Source organism: Saccostrea cucullata, unplaced genomic scaffold (assembly GCF_032062105.1).
Source record: "Saccostrea cucullata isolate Sc308-1 unplaced genomic scaffold, CSIRO_AGI_Scuc_v1 ctg67, whole genome shotgun sequence".
Lineage (NCBI taxonomy): Eukaryota > Metazoa > Mollusca > Bivalvia > Ostreida > Ostreidae > Saccostrea > Saccostrea cuccullata.
In genome coordinates this window covers 290,001-304,111 of record NW_026929387.1, presented here as the reverse complement: position 1 = coordinate 304,111, position 14,111 = coordinate 290,001, and the positions used below count along the sequence as shown (strand labels likewise).

At 33.4% G+C, this 14,111-nt stretch overlaps 1 protein-coding gene across 1 annotated transcript in view; it reads left to right on the top strand.

The window, feature by feature from the left end:
- Positions 1–2,825: 2,825 nt before the first annotated feature.
- LOC134280732 (DNA primase small subunit-like) overlaps positions 2,826–14,111 on the top strand; it is a 17,988-nt gene continuing 6,702 nt past the window's right edge. Inside the window, exons 1-7 of the mRNA XM_062763192.1 lie at positions 2,826–2,981; positions 4,272–4,381; positions 8,920–9,019; positions 10,277–10,413; positions 10,679–10,740; positions 10,841–10,954; positions 13,137–13,233. Of these exons, the coding sequence (XP_062619176.1) occupies positions 2,870–2,981; positions 4,272–4,381; positions 8,920–9,019; positions 10,277–10,413; positions 10,679–10,740; positions 10,841–10,954; positions 13,137–13,233 (732 nt within the window). The 5' untranslated portion in view covers positions 2,826–2,869. The remainder of the gene's footprint in view (positions 2,982–4,271; positions 4,382–8,919; positions 9,020–10,276; positions 10,414–10,678; positions 10,741–10,840; positions 10,955–13,136; positions 13,234–14,111) is intronic.

The following is a 14,111-nucleotide window of genomic DNA, read 5'->3' as shown; positions in this document are numbered from 1 at the left end:
TATGGAACCGTTATAGCCCTACAATATTCCCTTATCTCCTGCATATGGTGTTTACAATTCCAAACTTATTCAATATTCAATACTCAAGAGCATAGTCAGAGTATAATCAATTTTAAAACCAAGACAGGCTACTCATAGATAAGTATGTGTTACATAGATTTCAACAATCTTAATTGTTAGTCAGTATTTCAAAAATATTAGATGGTCATTATAACAACCTTGTTAGCATATATAATCTATCATTGGGTAGTATTTTGGCTGACTTATTTCATACCAATTGTTAAGCCTTTGTATTTATACTAATTTGTAGCAAAAACTTTACTTTACCAGTCCCCAGGAAAACATGCTAAAATATAGTGTTGCTATAGGCAGCTTCAATGTGTGCGGCATATGCTTAGTGCCATTTCTTTTGCACTTAGCCATATTTTCATGTTTACAAACAAATCAATGAGTTGAATTTGAAAGATCTTTAAAAAAAATACAGAAGCCACTGAATTACTTAAACTTAAACAACAAGACACTAACCGTAATCTTTCATATGATATGTGAGGACTTAATTACTGATTAACCCATATCTTCAAGCAAATGTTAGACTAACCCATAAACCATGTGCGAGGACTAACTTACCTCCCAAGTGCATGTTACATTAACCCATAACCCATGTGTGAGGACTAACCCTAATCTCTCGGTTGGATGCAAGACTAACCCTAATCAGTCAAAACTTGTGCAAGAATGCCACCACTTGACAGCGGAGAGCTGCAAATTTTGTCCTATACTAGCACTTATGGCCATTGAGCAGTGAGGGATTTTTTTAGTGCCAGCACCTTCTGCAACAAGGTCTCATCTGAAGGACCGGTCTCACTGCCCCACTGTGGGATTCCAACCTGCGACATAAGGATTAATGCCTTACTAAGTGTCTCTAAGCAGCTGCTTTAACCACTGCGCCATGCAGGAAAATCTGTCATTTGTAACTTATATGTAAATATTTTCAATCTTTAAACCCTATCAGAGAATTTTGATACGTTTCTGTTTTTGTCATAGTATGGGTCAACATAAAAAAAAAATAATGAACATATTCATACAGATTTTCATTTCTTGGACATTGCCACAGAAAATTGGTAATGTTATCGAGGGAAAACAGTGCCTTGCGTCAATTGACCCCAGACTGTCCCGCAGAGGGAAAAAATTTTTGTTAATGTGAAAGTCGTGTCTTTGTACAATGTATACGGAATCAGTTCCGTCTATAACTGATCATAGGCACCTAAAAATTCAGGTGCCTAGCTGTGATCTGATCAAAGAAAAGAATTCCCCGCCAAGAGTGACCAGGCAACAAGGAATGCTTAACCTCTGTAAGCACCTGATCCAACCTGTGGACTGTATTTCGGAGGGGCTTTATTTATGCCCGAGCTGTTCACAGATTTTTGTTTTCAGATTTTTTCGAGATCAATATCAATTCTCTTGTCTTCAACTTATTCATTATTCAGTAAGGTTACTGGTATTTATTAATTAGGCCTAGTATATACGTCCCGTAAATGTGCATCATTTCAAAACTCTCATATTATTGACATAAACCAGAAGTCTCTGTCGAGACTGTAGCTCTACTGGTTTGTACTTATAACAAAGGATGAGAAAAGAAGTCATTGCCATCAGACCAAAACTGTAGGAGGAGTAGCTTTTAAAGGAATTTCATAGAAAATTCTATTTTTAGTAACCATGGCAACACCGTTCATCGAAATCAAAAACCAATGCCCTATTTTATGTATCTTAGTGTAGTGCACTTGTGTGCCAAGTAATATTGAAATCAGACCAAAACTGTAGAAGGAGTAGCGTTTTAAAGGAATTTCACAGAAAATTCTATTTTTAGTAACCATGGCAACACCGTTCATCGAAATCAAAAACCGATGCACTATTTTATGTATCTTAGTGTAGTCTACTTGTGTGCCAAGTAATATTGAAATCAGACCAAAACTGTAGAAGGAGTAGCGTTTTAAAGGAATTTCAGAAAATTCTATTATTGGTAACCATGGCAACATCGTTCATCGAAATCAAAAACCGATGCACTATTTTATGTATCTTAGTGTAGTCTACTTGTGTGCCAAGTAATATTGAAATCAGACCAAAACTGTAGAAGGAGTAGCGTTTTAAAGGAATTTCAGAAAATTCTATTATTGGTAACCATGGCAACATCGTTCATCGAAATCAAAAACCGATGCACTATTTCCTGTATCTTAGTGTAGTCTACTAGTGTGCCAAGTTACATTAAAATCATACCAAAACTGTAGGAGGAGTAGCGTTTTGAAAAATTGTTTACAGACAGACGGACAGACAGACAGACAGACGGACGGACGACGGACACCTTACTATCGCATAAGCTCTTCTGGTCTCTGACCAGTAGAGCTAAAAATGAAAATGTATCAAGTGCATAGAACACGTACAGTAGGACAATCAAACAACTTACAAAGTTAATTACTTCAGTGCTCTAATGAAATAAATAAATATTAAAATTACTTGAAAGTCTATCCTGCTTTTACCTGAGCTTAATAAAGACAACTTTATCTCCTTTTTACAATTAAAACGTCGGTATTGTTTTGATGGAAACCTAGGTGTTATATTTTCGTCTGTTTCCCATGTTTACACCAACCTCAAACGGGCGATTTTTGATTGTCGTGCAATTGCAAACTTTACATTCATAAAATATTTTGAATAAATCAAATTAATATAAAATGCATAGTATTCTATTCATCGCATTAAATCACCTCTATATTACATTAATGAGGACTATTTTCTTTATTTTTCACGTTTACTATTTTTACGATATCCCGAAAGTGAACTCGAGAACTCTTAATTTAGCGCCAAATTCGACAACAGAATGACAGATATTTCCAAATACGATGCAGCTTCTCTACCAGATTTACTTCCTATGTACTACAAAAAGTTGTTTCCATATGGTTTATACTACCGATGGTTAAACTATGGAGGAGGTAAACAAACGAGTTACCATTTTAAAATGTTATTTTGTGTTATTGTTTACAGATATATTCTATTGGTATAAAAATACATCGATATTTTTTCCCATATTTCATTTCCTAATTATTATCACATAGTTACAGATACTCTATCTAGACTAAAAGATAAAAACGTTTCGGAAAATTCTCTTTAAAATGTAATCTAGTGACCAGGTCTTCGTAGGTGAATTAAGGTGCTTGGTTTCTGATGGTGTATTTTGAAAAAAAAAATAGATAAAGCTTCACATATGATTTGAACTCTCTCGAAAGCAACGGAAAAACTAGAGAGAAGAAGTTTGGTGCATTTTCTGACCTCTGTAGATTTAAAGCCTGGAAAACATTAGATACTTCAGACTAATAGAGAACGTACTTTGTATATACAGAGAGATATGTATACAGACTACAGAGAGAACATTAGGTTTAGTATCCAATGTTATAAGACAACATTTCAAGTTTCAACACGTTCAAGGAATTTTAAAAACCTAGTTGCCTAATGTAAAAGTTTGACATTGAAATTGCTTTTTACTTTTTGTTATCAGTTTTTAGAGGTTAATCAAACCTCCTCAACCGTATTTGACTATGCATATATGTGATTGAGAGGCTTGGGTTCAAAAATACAACCTGTGTCGATTAGGCGTTGGCACGTAACATTGCCCCTGAGTGCTGAATACTTTTGAAGCCCTTCACCGGCAAACGATGACGTCTCCATATGAGTGAAAAATTCTCGAGAGGGACATTAAACAACATACAATCCAATCAAACCTTCTCACAGCAAAATGTTAATCAATATTTCAAGTTCTTGACTGTTTCAGTAAAGAAAGTAATTTATAAGCATAAAAAGAAATACCATGTATTGCAGAAAAAATACCATGTATGTGGAAATTTAAATGAGACACAAATTTAGTGAGTTTTCCTTAAAAATTAGTATTTATTTTTAGTGAAATGTAATTTTAGCGATGTTAAAATACTTACTGAACCTACTACAATAAAACACAATTTTTTAGTGATATTCAGTTTTAGAGATATCAGCAACCTCACCAATAATGCCAAAATTAAATCCTCGCTAAAATTTCTTGTACAGTATACAATGATAAGTAAGATTAATCAGTTTAGACTTAAGCAGCAAAGTAAATAACTTTTCATGCTGCAATACATATATAGCACTGGGTGGAGCATACATATCCTATGGATATATTTATAGCTTTCAAGTACAACACTATTATTTACAGATAAAGCTATATAGCTAAATCAAGCTATTTCATAAAGATGACGTGTATATAAGATACCAGTCCTTTTCTGATCAGCAAGAAATGGAGAAGGAAATTCAGAAGAGATGTCCATATAAAATTGATATAGGTGCTGTGTTTTCACATAAGGTATTTATAAGATACTGTAAATCACTTTTTAGAGAACATTAGGTTTAGCATCCAATGTTCGCGTAAGACAACATTTCAAGTTATATAACAATGACCTCAAGGAAAATTTTAAAAACCTAGTTGCCTAATGTAAAAGTTTGACATTGAAATTGCTTTTTACTTTTTGTTATTTCCTTAATTTTTATGAAAACGGTTAATCAAACCTCCTCAAACCGGTCACGCGAGCCTGTTTAGCGGTAAGCATTCGCTTTGTGATTTCAGAATAACAATGGGTTCAATATTCTCTAGGTCCTGTGTCGAGTTAGGCGTTTACGCACGATTATATATTTTTTCTGAACTCTCACTGCTCAATGTTTAACATTAGTGCTGCAGGTTTAAGTATAAATTTGAAGCCCTTCATCTGCATACGGTAACGTATTCATATGAGTGAAAAATTCTCGAGAGAGGGACATTAAACAATATAAAATTTAATCAAACCTTCTCACAGCAAAATGAACACAAAATTTCAAGTTCTTGACTGTTTCAGTAAAAAAAGTAATTTATAAACATAAAAAGAAATACCATGTATGTGGAAATTTAAATATTTAGTCACACATTTTTGCAATATATTTCTTTAGAATTATTGTTTGTTTGTTACCTAGTGAATTATTCAGTGTATGAACATATTCTTGTAAGATTAATGTTGAACCCAAACCTACTACAAAGATAAAACACAATTTTTTAGTGATATTCAGTTTTAGAGATATCAGCAACCTCACCAATAATGCCAAAATTAAATCCTCGCTAAAATTTCTTGTACAGTATATAATGATAAGTAATATTAATCATTTCTCAACGGATTTCGCAGCAAATTTTCAGAGGTTATAACTTTTCATGCTGCAAAATTTCATAATAGTCACTTCCGGTTTTGAGCCCTTTATTTATAGGCTTTCGTATCCGGATAAAGGCTCAGAGACCACAAAAGCTGAAGCAGAATTTTTACTGATTTTAGGAAACAGAAGGATTGAAGTTGTGCACATCGGTTTTTGTTTTTCCATTTCTGTATTCAAAATGGCACTATATAGGGGTCAAAAATTAGAACGCCTACAAGAGCGAAAATTTACACATATTTTCCTTTTTATCTTGAAAATTAAAAATATTTTGTTAAGACAAAATGAACAAAAGTTATGCATAATTGCAAGGGCTTTCATATAATAATTGATAATTAGGGATCAAGGGACCTTGAAATTTTTTGCTTTATAACTCAAAAACAGTAAATATTTCGAAATGACTATCGATTATAAAGTTGTGCTTTAACATCTTACTGATCTCATGAAATTGTAATTGTGTTCGAGTCTTGTTTTAAATGAGCTGGTGCATGACCTGTATATGCACAGGTAATTATTTTCACTCAGCACGTAAACGAGAGCTCCTCATGCGTGTAACCAAAGCAAGCTTACTATAAATAATAAACTTGGCTACATTGGAAGCTAATATTCTTCAGAATAAAGTTCTCGAAGTGTTTGTGCTTTTTTCTTACAAATTATCATGTTTATTCACTGACAACTTTCCCTTTTATTTCATTTTTTTAAAAATCGTATAAACCAAGTCTACTAAAAAGGGAAGAAAATATCATCTTTTCTTCTTATCACATAAAAGCAAACAATACAGTGAGAAAATAAAACATAACTAAAAAGCACATATACTATTCATAGCCATTAAGTGCACGGCTTTAACATTCACCATGTTTGTTTACAATTATATAACGCGCCTCCCTCGATAGCGGCGGGGCAAAGTCGGTCAGCGGGAATCAATCGGCGTGTGATCTAGCGACCCACAGTCATACACAAAAAAAACCACCACAGAATGGTTAAATTAATTCTTGATAAAATTGTTCCTTCTTGTACTATCTCTGTCCCATGCATGAAAATATTATTTTGTTCGAGTCTTACGTATGGTAGGAAAGAAAGCTAGATCCGTATTCACCGTAAACAAGGCTCCATTCTCATTTTGATATTGAAGAACTCTTTATGCGTATAATTGAAATAAACTTGCCGTAAGTAATAAATATTTTACCACGCTGTATCATATCTCTTTTTAAAATTAAGTTTTAAACGTGTCCTTTGTATCTTTTATTCGTTTAAATATGAACATAAACAATATGAACGGAAACAATATACGCCCGGATTTCATAAAAAAACTTTTAAGAGTCAAATAATACACAATTATTTACTGCGCGATTCTCATATTCACCTGGAACCAAGATTTTTTTTTCAAAGTGTGTTAACCATTACGTAATCTATCTCTCGAGTACACGCGGCCGAGAAATTTTAAAGCGACACACTGCGGTGAACCATTGACCCCGCAGTCATAGGCAAATAATTGGTATATACAAACCATTCTACAACAGTAAGAAAATATTATTTTCTCGAAGTAAATTAAATCTTTCAAAAATATCTTAAAATGTTTTAGGTTTGACTTTAGTACAAAACGCTGGGGCATTTATTTTACATGTACATTAATCAGTCTTCAGTTCTTAAATATTCGTTAGCTCCATGTGTAATTTGATGATTCATAGCGCAAGGACTGGTGATCTGCAGTTACTTTACTTCAACCAATATTCATTAAAATGCACAAGCTTTGCTCTTTTCACACACAAATAAATCCGTTTTCAACACAAGTTTTCCGAAACATAATTTTTTATCACAGATATTAACCATGGCTATACCAATTTTAAACGTTTAAACAGAATCTTCCCAATCGTAAGGAGAGAATTATACTCAATGAAATGGACTAAACATCGATAAGTAACACCGGCACTTGTAAACTTCATAAGTGACTTCTGTGCTGCACACTGTCTATTAATTTATATTACAGGTTTTATAGTATAGTTCAAGAAATAATGATTTTAAAGCAATGAACTTAATTTGTTTTATGATTTATTCAAAACCCGTATAAATGATAAGTATAGTGTGCTAACATTGTTATTTTGTTCCGTGATTAAATATCAGTAGCAGGTTATACAATGTACATTCAAGTAGTAATAAACCCGCATATGTCCAGAATCGAAAATTTAAGAACTTATATACCGGGGTAACAATGTTATCTGAATATTACAGACTTATGTAATTAAACGCTTTTACAACCTAAATTAAACTGTTAAAATTATAACTGGCACCAAAGTCAAACCATTTGTATCGTTTACCGTATATAACTCAGTATTTTCTTTAAAATGATGAACTTATATCTAACGCAAATTACTTTCCTTGGTTTAAAAAATACGCGTACGAGAGAAAATGAGTGAGAGGCATTTTATTCAAGTACATTCAAGTTTTTACCAGCGAGTCCCTGTATCAAGTATTGTCTAATTTTTATTCTATTAAACATAATCTCCCTTTCCTATTTAAATTTAATTTATTTGATGATTTTATTCAAGCACAATATCATTATGTAGTACTAAAATGAAGTCCATGCCCGGATGCTATTGTACATCGGGAATTTTCTTTAATCCTTTATCCATGCATTCCTCCTTCAAGGAAAATAATTATGAATGAATTGATTGAATAACGTGTATAAAACCATGTGGTTTCGGTTTGTCAACGTGTTTTAGATCATGATCAGCAAATCACAACTCCTCGGGTCTTCCTGTCTAACAGAATAATAACCTCGAATGTATTACATGACATCCCCATGTACCTCACCCCCTTTATCCAAACTTTGAAATAAATGAGGAAAGATATTTTATTTGTGGACTTATGAGTTTAATTTTATTGAAAATAAAGCTATTACCCTAAAATACGTATTATGGAATGAACTTTATTTCTATCTTTCATAAATATAAACTCCATTTGTTTGAATATTAATATCCGGTGATGTTTTAAAATACCTCAATGTTGTTTTTCTGACCTGTGACAAAATGGTGCGAGACAAAAATTTCAAACATCTTCATCGGCCAATGACAGAAAAGTTGTAAAATTCCTGTCAGGGTAATGAACTTCTAATCATTAAAAGGTGTTTGTCTTGACACAGAGCCAAGGTTATTCTGTTAAGATCAAGGTCACTGACAGAAGAAATATTTTCTTTACTACGCTATGAATTAGTAAATGAAAATTATTGGACACATTTTTTGAAACATATTTACTTATGATTGGAGGTTTTGTCATGACCCTGATCAAATGTCTTTCTGGCAAATCAAGGTCACTGACAAAGAAAAAAATGTTTGAACATAACTTTATAATTAAAATTTACTGGAGGCTCATGCTGGGAAGAAAGGTTGTTAACATAAGAAAGTGCAGTGACCTTGACCAAAGGTCGTACTTCCTGTCCGCAGCTCCAACGGAAGACCTACTCGTTGCTTTGCAACGAGCTCGGCTCTAGTTTTACAGTATTTTTTTATATTTTATTAGACTTTATTTTAAACTAGCTGAGGGACGTTAAACTAAGCCCTCTATGACATGTTCACCAATGCTGCATGACATTCAAAATTTCATCAGCAGTCTTTGATTTTGCTACTTATTTTTGATATATATTTAATGACTGAAGATAAATTCTAATCGCAGTCCCTGTTGTTTTATTTCCTGTTTAGAGGAGCAGATATTTGTGACAAGTGTTGGCCCTTGATGCAGATTGCAGTAAAAATCTTGGACCGAGCTTTAGAAGGTTTGTCTGTGTGTGGTTCCTCTCAAATAGGAAGTCAAAGTTGAACACAGGTTGTAAAAAGAAAAGATTTATCCTTGTCCACCGTATTTCATGTCTCCTTTATTTCCTCAGCCACTACATACAATATACTCGCCTATAAGATGGTTGCAAATTTTAAGCTTATTTTAGAGGGATTGACCCTATAAAATACTAACCTTTTTATAACTCGCCTATAAGTCAGACTAAGAGTTTTGGACCAAAGTTTAACTCCCAAAAAAAAACAACTTATAGGAGAGTATATACGGTAAGCCTTTATAGTTTTGAGATATTTCATTTCTGAGATCTCATTGGTGTGGACAAGTCCAAGACTGTAATTGTTACTTGTTCAGGGTGAAAATTAAAAAAAAAAACTTGATCAGATCAAGAGAAAAGGTAACATTAATCTCACCAGTCAATGCACTACGGCCTATCAATATGCATGTACCCATGTAAAAAAAAAAAAAACAAAAAAAAAAAAAAAAAAAAAAAAAAAAAAAAAAAAAAAAAAAAAAAAAAAACAAATGTAAATGTAGCCAATGTAGGAAATTCAGCAAGTTGACTGTTAGATGTTGTACAGTAAGGTGAACCTATGCAAAGTAGTTGCTCATGTGGCACAGTGATTAAAGCTCTAGAGTCGCGAAGTAAGGAGTTGATCCTTGTGACGCGGTTTCGAATCCCACTGTGGGATGTGGAGACCGGTCCTTCGGATGAGACCTATAAACCGAGGTCCTCTGTCGCAGTAGGTGCTGGCACAAAAAAAATCCATCACTGCTTAATGGCCGTAAGTGGCATCGTCTCCATATGAGTGAAAATTTTTTGAGAGATGTTATACAACATATAAATGCAAAGCCATACTTACCCTAAGCTAATAATAGAGATGGGAAAACGAATATGGTGAATTTACGAGTAGTGTTCAGCTTTAACTGTTGTATATATGATTGATCTATTGTGTTGTTTCTCTGAAATGTAATGTTAACTACTGTATACACAGTAATTTTTGCCCTTTCAGACAACTTTGCCCTGTTTAAAGTTTGCTCAGTCACAGTGACGGTTCTGTTTAAAAAAAAATAATATACTGTGTTCCTTGAATTTGCGGAATTTTTAATTCATATTGTTTCTAATTCATCCACCTTTGAGTAGGGCAAGAGGGGTGAAAATAAAATGGTGACGATTTCCCTATATAAAGTGTTCTATTTCATATTAATCATCTGAATTAAAGGATCTGTTTTAATTTTACAGAGGATTTTGGATTTGAGCACCGACTGTGGGTTTATTCTGGTAGACGTGGAGTCCATTGCTGGGTGTGTGATGAAACGGCACGGAAACTTTCCCAGAACGGCAGGACAGCCGTAGCAGAGTACCTTAGTCTGGTCAAAGTAGGTTTACATCATCTTGTATAAAAAAAAACCTCCCAAAACCTTTATATGTAGCCCATGTAGTAGTATAAGATGATTAAGCTCTGGCCAGTTTTGATAAACTCAAAGGCTTGTTAATGTCTGCACAGTGCTGCTCAGTTTGTAATAATGATTTGAGATTTCTTTATAATGATTTAGAGGACAGTCGCTTGTAAAACTGTCTTTCTACATTGTATAGTAAAATAAAGACTTCAACAAAATAATTAAAAATGTACTCTAATTACAGGGAGGGGAGCATCAGAATAAAAAGGTCATTCTGGATACCCCAACTCTCCATCCCTTTATAAGGTAAAACCTTCTTCATGTTTATTGAGTCCTCTTTGTGATTTTGATGGCTATTGGTGCATAATGTGAATACTTGCTGAATAACTACTGTTTTTGTTTGCAGTCATTCCTTAGAAATTGTCAAGGCCAGATTTGAGGATTATGCTGTAAAGAAGCAAGAGTTTTTGGGAGACGAGGAAAGACGGAAAAAAGTCTTATCACTAATAACAGAAGAAAATATCCTTTTTAAATGACGGAAATAATAATTATTGTAGTTAATTACAACTAGCCTGTTTAACAATCTCTTGAGGGCATCAAAACAAGTCAACGATCGGGAAAAGCAGTTTGAATTGCTTTTCCTTACAATCTCACTCTCACACAATTTCAATCTTTTTGTTGGAGATTCAACAATAAAATAAAAGATCCTGCTGTATAGGTGGCCCGGTATACAAATTTTTCAAACATTAAAATGAAACTTCTTCATTGTTGCCTAATGGTGAGAACTATTCATTGATACATAGTGGTGAGAACTATTCAACCATATCACAATTTACTAATATTGACCTTTAACCTTGACCCTACTATTCCTCAATATGCTTTTATCTTGGCTTCACACTTACAAAAAGATTGAAGAATTTTATATGAAATTTTATACCCTGATAATTAGCCCTTCTGAGCTGAAAGCTCAAGTGAGTTCCAAATTTTCCGCAAATTTGTACAAGCGTATTTTATACAAATGTGAGGCATATAGTGACAGTCTGAGAAATCTGCATAATTTTCAATCCACGGATTAAACGGAAATTGAGATTCCGCTGAATTATGACACCATGGAAAAAAGAACGTCTACAGTATAATGATATAAATAATGCAATGGGAGAATGAACATAGAACAGTAAGCCATCATTAAGCTGCAAGTTAAGATGAATCATCATTACATACCATGCTACAGAACACAATAAATGTACTGAAGGTATCAGTTCTGTTTCTGAAAAAAAAAAATCATTCTTCTTTGGTCATATTGTACCTTTTGTTAAATGTGGAAAAAAAAGTTTCTAAACCGTCTGGTTACTTATGTGTTTGTGTCTTTCATTAATTTAAGATTTAATGGTTTCACAAATATCCATTTTTCATTTTCACACAAGGTCCCCCTCTCATTTCTGTATATGTTTTTCCATGCCTGATGCTTAGTACCATGATATTCACATCCAAAACAACTTAACTGTATTTCAATATCATATATTTTTGTGGGCAATTTTTACCAATCAAATTTAACCTTAGGCGTAACAAAAAAATATGTTTGTTTACGGTTACCCGACCGACCCTAATTTTAATCGCCGACCCAAACTTTTTTTTCGTCGTAAAAATCCGGAAGTTAGTTGGCCGGTCAGTTTAACTTTTACATTCATCTTTGAAATCGAAATTGAAAGTACAGAAACAAAACCAGTGAGTTCAATTTCTACATCAACGAGTTCGTTGTAATTTGCTTACCATTGCGTGGCAGTTGCAGGGGTGTACAATTAGCATCGCCCGACGCCTGGTGCTACCGTTTTTTGGGTAGTAAAAATAAAAATTATGCATGTAATACATGAGAAACACAAACGGTATTTTCACTCACTGTTTTGCTATTTAATTTCCAACTAATGAAAATTTTCCAGGCAGCATGCTCCTGCTGTTCTTAAATCACTTTAATCTTATCCATTTTGCAGTACAACCTGACTTATTTACTTAAAAAAACGATCGTTTTTTCCTAATCGGAATTTCCTCCATTCCTCTGTTAATGGCAAATTCATGCAGATATCTCTTTCAATTATTTACGATCCCCCAATCAACTGATAGCTAAGTGTCATGTGGTTAAACTTGAATATATATCAATTGTATTTAGTGGTTTGAAATGAAAATAAAATAATTTTTGCTTCATTTTAGATAAGTTAGACTAGTGCATTTAATATGTTTAGACAGAGGTTCAGAAAAGAAAAGATAATTTCATAAAATTTTTAAACTTCAACTTTAAAAGGAATGGCTTAGGACCCTGACTTTCTCAACAATGAACTTTTTACAATATTAGTTTTTACAATTTTTTGCTGGTCACTTTTAACTTCGGGCTAGTAACATATATTTTATTGCTGTTACAAGCCTGTGGGCTAGTACTTGATTTTTTTCAATTGCACACCCCTGAGTTGTAAGGCAGTTGTCAAGAAAGATTAAATTGTCTACCACTTATATTACTTATATTACAAGCCCAAACAAAAGTAAGGCACCGTACAATGGTAAAACTGTTTTGTAATTCAACCAATTCATGTGAATTTTTGTATAAAAAAATTCAATAAAATAAAAAAAAAAATCCTACCTACCGACCCTATTTTATTTCAGCATGTAACAGTAAACAAAGATATTTTTTTGTTTGGCCTTAATTTTATACAATTAAGATCTCCATTGGAAGAAAATTTTGAAAAAGAATTTGGAGATGCAGTTTCCAAGACAGCATGGGATGTAATGAAAACATATGTAAAAAGCAAGGTAAGGTGATTGTATAAGTTATGGAAAAGAAGTGCATGAATGTACAAGATGTGTTTGTGAAACACAATGCACCTGGCGGCAATAAAGTTCGAAAAAGCTATTTTTAGCATACAGGTCGCAGTCAAAGTCAAATGTCATTGACCTTGATGTCAATTGAAAGAACTTGATTTGTGGAATGTGCATACTTAATAAGAAGTCTCTATTTTTTATGGTTCAAAAGTTATGGCAAAGGTTCAAAAAGTCTATTTTTAGCATATAGGTCACAGTCAAGGTCACAGTCATTGACTTTGGTGCCATTTGAAAGAACTTAATAATTAGTAAAGTAAGCATACCAAATATGAAGTCTTTATCTCACATGGTTCAAAAGATATGGTGAAGGTACGAAAAAGCTATTTTTAACATATAGGTCACAGTCAAGGTCGCAACATTTGAAAGAGCTTTTAATTAGTAAAGTTATCATTCCAAATATGAAGTCTCTATCTCTCATGGTTCAGAAGGTATTGCGAAGGTTAAAGTTGACAGACAAGCAGACAGACAGGACAAAAACCTGTCTATCGATCTGGGCGCATAAAATGATGAAGATAACGAAAAGTGATCAACCTCAAAAAATATATAAATAATACAAACATGAAGAGGGCAGACCCCTGGAAATTTCAGAGATGGAATCAAGTGTAGGAGGAGTATACATGTGGTTCACTACCAGGCTTGCTTTGGATGCTGTATCTGACCTACATTTTTGAGAGAAAGGCCAAGTTTAAGTGTTTCAAGCAGGTTTAATTCCAGTGAATTACCAGCTTATCCTAACTAAACTTAATCAAAGACTGGGGGTATTATAATTTTTGCCCGTCTGTCTGTTTGTCGGTATGTCCACAAAAACT